The sequence below is a fragment of the Entelurus aequoreus genome, linkage group LG26 (genome assembly GCF_033978785.1).
Source record: "Entelurus aequoreus isolate RoL-2023_Sb linkage group LG26, RoL_Eaeq_v1.1, whole genome shotgun sequence".
NCBI lineage: Eukaryota > Metazoa > Chordata > Actinopteri > Syngnathiformes > Syngnathidae > Entelurus > Entelurus aequoreus.
This window is the reverse complement of record NC_084756.1, coordinates 22,391,732-22,404,231: the sequence shown is the minus strand read 5'-3', so window position 1 is coordinate 22,404,231 and position 12,500 is coordinate 22,391,732. Positions and strand designations below refer to the sequence as shown.

General features: G+C 39.1%; 1 protein-coding gene across 11 annotated transcripts in view; it reads right to left on the bottom strand.

The window, feature by feature from the left end:
• Nucleotides 1–12,500, bottom strand: part of kaznb (kazrin, periplakin interacting protein b) — a 327,532-nt gene that overhangs the window by 898 nt on the left and 314,134 nt on the right. For 10 of the 11 annotated variants that reach the window (XM_062037865.1, XM_062037867.1, XM_062037863.1 and 7 more), the window contains 4 exons: nucleotides 4,384–4,565; nucleotides 4,195–4,313; nucleotides 1,337–1,691; nucleotides 1,113–1,279 (listed from right to left, as the gene is read on the bottom strand). In XM_062037865.1, coding sequence (XP_061893849.1) covers nucleotides 1,113–1,279; nucleotides 1,337–1,691; nucleotides 4,195–4,313; nucleotides 4,384–4,565 — 823 coding nt within the window. Of the gene's footprint in view, nucleotides 1–1,112; nucleotides 1,280–1,336; nucleotides 1,692–4,194; nucleotides 4,314–4,383; nucleotides 4,566–10,376; nucleotides 11,882–12,500 lie in introns of those variants that run through there. The other variant, XR_009824672.1, reaches the window with a different exon arrangement.

Here is a 12,500-nt window from a genome sequence, read left to right as displayed (position 1 = left end):
TGCAGCTCCTTCTGACCAAAAGCATCGATAACTTGTTTATAGAAGTCTTCATTATTTTCTTTCTTCAGTTTTAAAAGTCTCTGTCTCGATGGAGATATTCCTTTAATTATTACCTCCTGCTTCCATTGAAAGTCCAGTTTAGAAAACTGTTTTATTTTAGATACCGGTATGTAATCCTCCATGTTAAAAGTTCAGGCAGAGGGGAAAAAAAAAAAATCTCTTGCTGCGTGTGTTCACTTCTTCTGCAGTACCGGAAGTCGCAAGAAGGATCACTAGCGCGGCAGCGCCCTCTACCACCAGGAGGCGGGAGTCATTTAATGACTTATACAGCATTTCACACACGCAGCTACGGTATATTAATAAAACATAGCTGCTTACTGTTCTCTTTAGCATACTGTACCGGTATTCAATAGCTTGGACCTTAAATCCTACTGAAAAGCTCTTTATCTTTTTTCCTTTGTGCGATTGTAAACTACTGAAAGCAGCTTCCTCCATTTTGAAAATGAGGACAGATGCGTCACTCGTGACGTAACGAATTTGACCCGGTGGAAGTTCTAGCCATATGCTAAATATTTTGCGAAACGAGTTTGACCCGGCGAAAATTATAGACATGCGATAATAAAATTAATATTTTGCGAAACGAATTTGATCCGGCTTCAATAATAAACCGGCGATAAGGCCAAGCATGCGTTAATTATTTTGAGAAACGAGTTTGACCCGGCAGTAATTCTAGACGTGCGAATACTATATTCCCTGCGCCAATTCAAGGAAATACGGTATCACCTTTTCTCCTCCTAACATACTGCTGGGTTTGTGGCCAAATAGCTACATTTTTGCTTCATCTGACCACAGAACTTTCCTCCAGAAGGTCTTATCTTTGTCCATGTGATGTCAGATGAAACAAAAATTGAGCTGTTTGGCCACAATACCCAGCAATATGTTTGGAGGAGAAAAGGTGAGGCCTGTAATCCCAGGAACACCATGCCTACCGTCAAACATGGTGGTGAAAGTATTATACTCTGGGCCTGTTTTGCTGCCAATGGAACTAGTGCAATTTTCTTCTTTACAAGTGTATGTAAACTTTTGGCCATTACTGTATGTTTAGAAGTCACCTGCTAGCGGCGGCGAGCGTTTTCATTTCTTCGTACAGACGTCGACGCAGCACGTGCTTGTTGCCGGGAATCTCCAAGGCTTTGGCCATGGCGTCCAGGTCGAAGGACGCGTCCAGAACCAGCACGGCGCCGTTGATGCCTTTCCCTTGAAGATTGTCTGCAAACTCCTACAGCGCGAACACATGTTAGCGTACGTTTGTGTCGCTACGGTGTGGCGCTCTCACCTTGAGGTCGACATCCCTGATCCACTTCATTACTCTCCGGCAAGTCCACACAACTGGGTCCAGGTCCTGCTGCTCACATTTGGCCCGTCGCGCCCGAAGGAGCTCCTTGTCGAAGCCGAGCGTCTGCAGCAGCTGCGCCGACAGAAGCAGACTGGTCTGGTGGAACGGGTCGCTGACGTCGAGGAACCTCTCCAGGTCTCTGCGGCACAGGGAGCTCAGCACTCGTCCGTCCACCAGCTGGGCCTGGAAGGAGGGGGAGTACTGAGGCAGCCCCACGTCACTCAGCCATGACGTGGACACCCAGTGATGGTCCACGTTCGACGCTTTGGACAGACCGGGACAGTGGTACAGGTTCCTGAGAACAGCAGAGGACTCTTGTCATATAATGCATCTTTGACGAGGGTTTTCTGGAGTAGGTCCCTAAAAACAGCAAGGTGCGCCAGGCGTAGTACAGAATTTGTCACGGCCCGGGCAGCAGGCGGCTGCAAGCAATCTGCAATCACACAGCACTCAACACACTTGTCGCTGATGAGCTCCCTGGGCTTCTTAAGCCAGAGCAAACCTGCATTCCGGGCCAGAACGTAGCTACCTGTTCCATACAGTAAGCCAACTCGTGTCTAGCTCTATGCTCTCTCTCTCTCTCTCTCTCTCTCTCTCTCTCTGTTTTCTCCTCCTCCGTGTTTCCCTGACGATGAGCTGTGCGTCTCGTCTCCCCGTACTCCCCTCTGGTTCACTGGCTGCCCCTTTTTGGATCTCGACCTCCCGCCTGGACACAGACTTTTGATGCCTTGCTCTTGCCCCTGACCTCCTGCCTATCTCTGGACCTTCGAGCCTGCCTTGCCCCCTTTTACTTCCGCCTCTCGCTCAACACTCCTGGTAACATTAGCTAATCACTACACATAGTCGCACACCACACATATTTGGATTAGTCACACACTTCATCGTATTGTATGTGATAATAAATAGAGCTAAACTACGTCCTTGCTTCTGTGCCGTCTCCTTCTTCCCCCTATATAATATATATATATATATATATATATATATATATATATATATATATATATATATATATATATATACACATATATATATATATATATACATATATATATATATATATATATATATATATATATATACACATATATATATATATATATATACCAGGGGTCACCAACCTTTTTGAAACCAAGAGCTACTTCTTGGGTACTGATTAATGCGAAGGGCTACCAGTTTGATATACACTTAAATCAATTTCCAGAAATAGCCAATTTGCTCAATTTACCTTTAACTCTATGTTATTATTAATAATTAATGATATTTACACTTAATTGAACGGAAAGAGGAGAAAACACAAAAAAAATGACAATTAAATTTTGAAACATAGATTATCTTCAATTTCGACTCTTTAAAATTCAAAATTCAACTGAAAAAAAGAAGAGAAAAACTAGCTAATTCAAATCTTTTTGAAAAAATTAAAAAATGAATTTATGGAACATCATTAGTAATTTTTCCTGATTAAGATTAATTTTAGAATTTTGATGACATGTTTTAAATAGGTTAAACTCCAATCTGCACTTTGTTAGAATATATAACAAATTAGACCAAGCTATATTTCTAACAAAGACAAATCATTATTTCTTCCAGAACAAAATTTTTTTTTTTAATTTAAAAGACCTTGAAATAAGATTTAAATTTGATTCTACAAATTTTCTAGATTTGCCAGAATAAATTTTTTGAATTTTAATCATAATAAGTTTGAAGAAATATTTCACAAATATTCTTCGTCAAAAAAACAGAAGCTAAAATGAAGAATTCAATTAAAATGTATTTATTATTCTTTACAATAAAAACAATACATTTACTTGAACATTGATTTAAATTGTCAGGAAAGAAGAGGAAGGAATTTAAAAGTTAAAAAGGTATATGTGTTTAAAAATCCTAAAATCATTTTTAAGGTTGTATTTTTTCTCTAAAATTGTCTTTCTGAAAGTTATAAGAAGCAAAGTAAAAAAAATAATGAATTTATTTAAACAAGTGAAGACCAAGTCTTTAAAATATTTTCTTGGATTTTCTAATTCTATTTGAGTTTTGTCTCTCTTAGAATTAAAAATGTCGGGCAAAGCGAGACCAGCTTGCTAGTAAATAAATAAAATTAAAAAAAATAGAGGCAGCTCACTGGTAAGTGCTGCTATTTGAGCTATTTTTTAGAACAGGCCGGCGGGCTACTCATCTGGTCCTTACGGGCTACCTGGTGCCCGCGGGCACCGCGTTGGTGACCCCTAATATATACAGCCCGGCCCCCGGCCAAATTGTTTTAACCCAATGCGGCCCCCGAGTCAAAAATTTTGGGGACCCCTGCTCTAAAGGCTTAGTGGCCACATGTGTGGACAGCACCTTTTAGCTCTTATTTCCAAAATTGTGTACACTACTGAATTGGGGTCTTATGCCGACATATAGACACTTATACTGCCATCTGGTGGTGTCAGAAGAGTATAACATACAATGGAATTTGGAAAAAAAAAAGTGTAAAAATAAAAATGTGCATGTCACTACACATGAAGTACACGTTTGTTACTTATGGACTAAGTACATCATATCAAAAGATGATTTTTAATTTTTATCCTAATTAGGGTCAAATAAGCCCAAATAGCAAACAGAAATTAAAAAAAAAGCATGTAAACAAACAGCTTGGGCCTTAAGAGGTTATCTTTGCCTATAAATTGTCCAAGAACAAAGTGGTAGACTAAACAAGACTTTCACCTTCCGGCCCTCCTTGTCCTTTCCTTACCAGATGGGGCAAGTTTGAGCATGGGAATTCTGCCTAGCAACAAGCGTCATCGGCTGTTTGTGCTCACCCTTGGTCCCCTTCAGCTCTCCTGTAGTCCTCAATGGCCAGTCTGAGCTTCCTGCGATGCATGGTGTTGCCGACGCCCAGCCCCACTTCCAAGTCCTCGTCGGTCAGGGCGAGGAGAACCTTCAAAACGAGGAGACATGGTTTGAGCCCGGAACGAGCTCGGTGAGCGTGACTAAAAGCCGAAGTGTACCTTGCCACTCTTGACGTTCTCTGAGCATGCCCGCGTGTACGTGGGCATGCCCATCACCACCTCCAGCCAGGCCTGGACGGTGCCCGCCCTCCACAGAGACATGCACGTGGTGCGGGTGAGCGCCGCCTGCTGGAGGTGGTCCAGCTGCTCGTCTCCGTCGGCCAGGCTCTGTTGCTGCATGTCTGGGCCGCGACGGCGTGGGGTTAAAGGTCAGAGGGATATAAGGACATTGTGAAAATAACTTATGGGGATATTGTTTAGTGTAACATTGAACACACCTTCACCTTTGTGCGTTTTACTCATTCCTATTTTGGATTAGCTGACTAGTGTAGGTTCTCCACATGTTCTCTATAGGACAGTGTTTGCTAACCATAGGGCCGGGGCCCATTGATGGGCCGCCAAAGAGTATTTGTTTCTCAGCTGTGGTCAGTATGGGCCGCAGTGGTACTCAGTTGCAACTAGTGTTGTCCCGAGACCAATATTTTGGTACCGTTACCAGAATTTATTTCGATACATAAAGGGGACCACAAAAAATTGCATTATTGGCTTTATTTTAACAAAAAAATCTTAGGCTAAATTAAACATAAGTTTCTACAAAGCCCCTAAAGCAGGGGTCCCCAAACTTTTTGACTCGGGGGCTGCATTGGGTTAAAAAAATTTGGCCGGGGGCCAGGCTGTATATATATATATATATATATATATATATATATATATATATATATATATATATATACATATATACATTGTCTTTATAATCCGTTTTGTCATTTAACATCAATTAACATTGATGTTCATGAACATTTAACATTGTCACGTTATCGAGGGGAAAATTCATTTTTAGACAATATGATTTGCCTGAGCGGCTAGGAGACACCAAGAGTAACAAGCAGTAGAAAATGGATTAGAAAGGAAAGATAAAAAAAAAAAAAAAAATTAAAAATAAATTTTTTTTTTTAACTTGGCACTTCCTGTGGGCCGGATTTTGGATGCTGGGGGGCCGGATCCGGCCCACGGGCCGTAGTTTGGGGACCCCTGCCCTAAAGGGATATGGGGGAAATTGTTTTTTTTTATAATTTTTTTTTTTTTTTAGACATGTATCTCGTGCGCAGGAGAAACTTTTTTATAAAGTTATAAAAAAAACTTTAAAAAATGATTTTTTTTTTTTTAGACATGTATCCCGTGCGCACGAGAAAGTTTCTCATGCGCACGAGATACATGTCTAAAAATTAAAAAAAAAAAAAAGTTATACATTTTTATTTTTTTTAGACATGTATCTCGTGCGCACGAGATACATGTCTAAAAAAAAAAAAAAAAAAAAATTATAATTTTTATTTTTTATAACTTTAAAAACTTTATCGTGCGCAGGAGATAGTTTGTCGTGCGCAGGAGATACATATCTAAATAAAAAATAAAAATAAATACAATTATACATTTTTTTCCCCCATGTCCTTTTAGGGGCTCCGTAAGTTTCTTATTGCTAAGTTTGTCCTTAAATAAAATAGTGAACATACAAGACAACTTGTCTTTTAGTAGTAAGTAAGCAAACAAAGGCTCTTAATTTTTCTGCTGACATATGCAGTAACATATCGTGTCATTTTCACTTCTATTATTTTGTAAAAGTTATTAAGGACAAGTGGTAGAAAATGAATTATTGATCTACTTGTTCATTTACTGTTAATATCTGCTTACTTTCTCTTTTAACATGTTCTATCTACACTTCTGTTAAAATGTAATAATCACGTATTCTTCTGTTGTTTGGATGCTTTACATTAGTTTTGGACGATACCACAAATTTAGGTATCAGTCCGATACCAAGTCGTATTTCCTATTTCCTGAGTTTATAAACTTAATATACATTTTAAAAAAAACGAAAGATGTTGTGATGCCTAAAAATATCAACGTAATCATAGTAGTATCAACTAGATGCGCTCCTGTACTTGGTATCATTACAGTGGGTGTCAGGTGCAGATCCACCAATGGCGTTTGTTTACATTGTGAACCTGGGAGCTACGGTGTGTAGTGAACCATGTTTAGCTATTCCTCGTCCTGCAGTGATAATGATACTTGTAAGAAACATACTTTATTTGTCACCATGGAGGAGGGAATTAGTGATTTAGAAGTAGCTAGACTTTAGCCGCTAGCTAGCTAGCCATGTCTTAAAGCACCTCTTCCTGAGGGCGTTTCAGTGTTACAACTTCATCTTTGTCGTTACTTTTTAAGCCAAAATGCGTCCATTCTCCCTTTTCTGTCTACACACTGTGTCTGCTTGTAAGTACTCTGTGATTGTGCGCTGCCGAACATGCTCCTCTGCTCGTAAACCAGCAATGACACAACGCAGGGGTTGGTACTTTTCTAAAGGGGGTATAGTACCGAATATGATTCATTAGTATCACGGTGCTATACCAATACCGGTATACCGTACAACCCTAGAACCCATGCTGCAGTACTTTTAAACATGCAAACCCTAAGTAGGCAATAAACAAGATTGCTTAAAATGGCCTTTACAGTAAATCACATGAGTGTGTTTAGTAAAGTGACTACCTGATGATGATGAGGAGGAGGAGGAGGAGGAGGAAGGTTAATAAGACCACTAGAAACATGAGAAACATTAGAGACACTGGGATTATTCCTCAATTATTCATGGAGGATGTGTTTACCTCATTCATCCTCACATGCAAGGTCCAGTAGTTCTTAAAAGGGCTAAAAAAAAAACCAAAACCAAAAACAAACATGGTGTGCAGCGGACCAGAATGACGTGAATAATCCCCCAGAAATCTAATTTGTTAAAATGGTGAAAGAGAGAAAAGACAAACAACACTATACTCATCACTGGCTTCATTGCATGTCTTCATTGTTTTATTCGTAATGAAAATAGGATTTCATTCCGTCTCCCTTTTTTTTCTTTCCAGTGTTGAATAAAATACTTCAATGGATGTCATCTTTTATTCCACAATAGACAGAGGTTTATTAGAGAGTTTTACACAAGGCAGGGAAAAACACAACCGGGGGAGGGGATGGGGGGGGGGGGGACCTTGCATTTACAATGCAAGTTGGAGATAAGGAAGAAAGAAAGAAAGGGATGATGATGTTTGGCAATGAATGGGTGAATGAGTGAACAACTGAAAGCAGCGACAACAATGCAACACAAAGTAAGTCGTGTTTCTTATTCAGCTCAATGCTAACGGGCTGGTAGACTAATATCGTATTTCCTCAAATAGCCGCTGGGAGCGTTAATTGACTCATCTTGGTATAATAAACCAGGCGCTTAAAGTGCATTAGAGGTGTGGCATTAAAAATAAATCCTTTTAGTCAGTTCGTACGAGGAAAAGTCATGTATTTATTACAGAGGTCTCCATTTAAACCAGGGCTGTTAAACTCATTTTGTATGGGGGGGGGGGCACATGGAGAAGAATCTACTCCCAAGTGGGCCGGGCTGGTAAAATCACGGCACGTTAACTTAAAAATAAAGACAACTTCAGATTGTTTTCTTTGTTTAAAATAGAACAAGCACATTCTGAAAATGTACAAATCATAATGTTTTTGTTTTTTTACACTTCCATGTTGCGGTTGATCATTTATTTGTCGTCATTTATATTTTCTGAATAAATGATGTGATAATGTTCACCAGTCAACTCATTGCTGTTCATTTTCAATTTATCAAGATAATAAAATTATATCAAAATCAAACGACATCATTTTCCTCGACTGATGTACTAACATGTGGTTTATTTTGTACATACCGTATTTTTCGGACTATAAGTCGCAGTTTTTTTCATAGTTTGGCCGGGGGGTGCGACTTATACTCAGGAGCGACTTATGTGTGAAATTATTAACACATTAGCGTAAAATATCAAATAATATTATTTAGCTCATTCACGTAAGAGACTAGACGTATAAGATTTCATGGGATTTAGCGATTAGGAGTGACAGATTGTTTGGTAAACGTATAGCATGTTCTATATGTTATAGTTATTTGAATGACTCTTACCATAATATGTTACGTTAACATACCAGGCACGTTCTCAGTTGGTTATTTATGCCTCATATAACGTACACTTATTCAGCCTGTTGTTCGCTATTCTTTATTTATTTTAAATTGCCTTTCAAATGTCTATTCTTGGTGTTGGGTTTGATCAAATACATTTCCCCCAAAAATGCGACTTATACTCCAGTGCGACTTACATATGTTTTTTTCCTTCTTTATTATGCATTTTCGGCCGGTGCGATTTATACTCCGGAGCGACATATAGTCGGAAAAATACGGTATGTAGCATCATCTACAAAGATACGAATAATTGCTGTTGCGACATCCAGTGGTCACATTTAGAACAGCAGTTTCTTTCATTCAAAAATTTCAGGTAAAATTTTAAACTCATCCCGCGGGCCGGATAAAACCTGTTTGCGGGCCTGATACGGCCCTCGGGCCGTACGTTTGACACCCCTGATTTAAACCAAAGCATATTTATATTTTATTATATTCTGCATTTAGCTTTTTTAAAAAAAAATCATTCTTGAATTATAATAAATATATAACAGTGCAACAAAACGCATGTATCCTCAGTTATTTCATCCGCCAAAATGTCATTTTATTCAGATGAATAACTTGTATAACTACATCATTTTTGACTAGCTATTTTTCATATTGTACAGTAAGTATTATTTATTTTCATGTATTAACTTTAGCATAGGCCAGAATGACATTTTATTGTGATTTTTTTTTCAAACATTTTACAGTAAATCTGTATGTTTATCCTTCATAATGTATTCCCTTAGGGGTGCAAATGGTCGCATTTCGACAGACCCGGGCAAATTAAGGCCCGGGGGCCACATGCAGCTCGTTAAGCCACCGGACATTCCCCCCAATTTTTTTTTAGATCTTTAAGATAGAAACTGTAGCTGCCATTATGATGTGCAGTGATGTTTTCAAATGACCGTACGTCTTGAACTATACAAAGTATTTCAATGGTTGGAATCTTCACTTTTGCATGATATACTAGTTGCTATGGTAATCTAATTAGTTACTATGGTAATCTAAGTCACAGCAGCTCAGACGAGGCACCAAGCAGTGTGGGTGGGGAGCGTTTCCACAGAGTGTTTCCAGCGCGGCCAGCCTGAAACGCGGGTGTCAAGGACAGACGTAGAAGGAGATTTTTTACAACAAAGTTCTAAATTTTAGTGATATATCAGATTGGAGGTGTTTTTTTTTTTATCCTTCACGTTCATATTTTTCTGTGTTTGTTTGCATTTTTGTTGCGTTTCGCTTAATTGTAAAAATATGTCCTCCGAGAGCGGGTGTTGTCGATATTCAGTGTTTTATCGTTCATAGTTAATATTGTAAATCCCACATTATTTTCATGTACAGTCTAGGTGTCTCAATCAGTAAAAAAAATTAAAATTCCATTCTGTTTTTTTAAGTGAATTATATTTATATAGCGTTTTTCTCTAGTGACTCAAAGCGCTTTACATAGTGAAACCCAATATCTCAGTTACATTTAAACCAGTGTGGGTGGCACTGGGAGCAGGTGGGTAAAGTGTCTTGCCCAAGGACACAACGGCAGTGACTAGGATGGCGGAAGCGGGAATCGAACCTGGAACCCTCAAGTTGCTGGCACGGCCGCCCCACCTTTAAGGCGGTCTGTCATAACATTTTTAGCATTCAATCAGTTCACTATTGTGAGGTTTTGTGTTAGTGTTCCTAAAAATAGATATACCGGCCCCCAGACACATTTTTGTCCTCTAAATTTGGCCCCCCGAGTCAAAATAATTGCCCAGGGCTGGTGTACACTGCAAAAACTGAAATCTAAGTAAGATTAAATATCTCAAATAAGGGTGATATTTGCTTATTTTCTGTCTGATAAGATAATTTTCTCACTAAGCAGATTTTATGTTAGTGTTTTACTTGTTTTAAGTGTTTTGGTCCTAAATGATCTCAGTAAGATATTACAGCTTGTTGCTGAGATGTTATGACCTATATTGAGTAAAACATGCTTGAAACTAGAATATCAACTGTTGTGTCATCAACACTCACAAGTATAAAACTACTTTTTTTAAAGTAAAAATTTCTTATTTCAAGCATGAACAAAAAAAAATCACGATTTTGACACAATTGTGTCTCATAATTAAAACGGATGACGGCCAAATGGACTTTGCTGTTTTATTTTCAATGAAACAAGAGAAAATACGTACTCATATAGTAGTACAGTTGGCACAGTACAGTAAACTGACAGTTAATATTTACACATTTAACATTTCTAATAATTTTGAACAGAAAAGGTTCATGCACATTCAAATAAATTCTTCAAAATTACAATTAAAAACATTTTGGCCGGGGGCCGGGCTGTATATATGCGCACTAATTGACTGAAAGAGCACACACTTGACGCGATGATGTCATGCTATCAATGGAAAAATGCATTTTTAGACGGCTAGGAGACCCCGAGAGTAACAAGATGTTGCCTTATTGCCTTTCCATTAAGAACAATAAATTAGTTTTTAGTATAAGTTTGCTGGTTTCAAGAAATGTAATGCCGAGCGCATATCATTATGTCAAGATAATGGCACTAGCATCTACTTCATTTAAGAATATTTTTCAACATATTGAGCAAAAAGGTCTATTTTTTTTTTTCTATCAAGAAAAGTGCACTTGTTATTAGTGAGAATATACTTATTTTAAGGTACCGTATTTCCTTGAATTGGCGCCGGGAATATGGTATTCGCATGCCTCGAATTACAGCCGGGTCACACTCGTTTCGCAAAATAATTAGCGCATGCTTGGCACTTCCGCCGGGTCAAATATAAGTCATTAAATGACTCCCGCCTCCTGGTGGTAGAGGGCGCTAGTGATCCTTCTTGCGACTGCTGGTACTGCAGAACACCGGTGCAGCAGAATAAGACAACCGGCAGCAAGAGTGCGCAGCCATTGTTTGCTTGGACTTTTACCATGGAGGATTACATATCTAAAATAAAACAGTTTCTAAACTGGACTTTCAATCGAAGCAGGAGGTAATACTTAAAAGGAAGATCTCCATCGAGACAGAGAGACTTTTAAAACTGAAGAAAGATAAGGAAGACTTCTATATCGATGCTTTTCTTCAGAAGGAGCTGGCATGGACTCATTTATACCTAAAGGTAAGACAATAATAAGGTTTTTTTTATTAAATGTGCTTTCCTGATTAGGTAAGCGCCGGAGTGAGAAGAGGTTTTACAATAATTAGCGCATGCTTGGCCATCCCGCAGGCTTCTGGTAAGCGCAGGAGTGACAGGAGGTTTTAAATTAATTAGCGCCCCTGTGGCTATTCAAGGAAATACGGTATTTTTGGGTTCATTGAGGTTAGCTAATTTTACTTGTTTTGGAAAGTCTTGACAAGCCAAATTTTCTTGTTCTATTGGCAGATAATTTTGCTTAGTTCAAATAAAATACCCCTCATTTTTGTATTTTTTTACCTTGTTTTTGAACACTTACTTTTTGCAGTGTAGCAGGTACAGTAATTACAGGCACCTAGAGCAGGGGTCGGCAACCCGCGGCTCCGGAGCCGCATGCGGCTCCTTGACCACTCTGATGCGGCTCAGCTACATGCATGCCGACCCCCTCGATTTTCCCAGGAGACTTATGGATGTCAGTGTCTCTCATAGATTACTCCCAGGGAAAAATAATCCTATTAACACTCTAATTACTAAATAAAGGGCGTGCCCTAATTGCACTGCAGTAATTGTCCTCTATAGCATTTACTTACAGCATGCCAGGCCAGCCACATGTTGTATGTTGTTATTAATTGCTCACACAGGAGACAGCAAAGCATACTTACTCATCAGCCACACAGCTTACACAGACGGTAGCCGTATCAAACAACTTCAACATTGTTACGTTACAAATATGCGCCACACTGTGAACCCACACCAAAAAAGAATGAAAAACACATTTCTGGAGAACATCCCACTGTAACACAACATAAACACAACACAACCATTACCCAGAATCCCATGCAGTCCTAACTCTTCCGGTCTACATTATACACCCCGCTACCACCAAATCCCCCCACACATCAACCCCCCCCCCCCTTCGTGGTTGGTTGAGCGGAAGAGTTAGGGCTGCATGGGATTCTGGGTATTGGTACCGT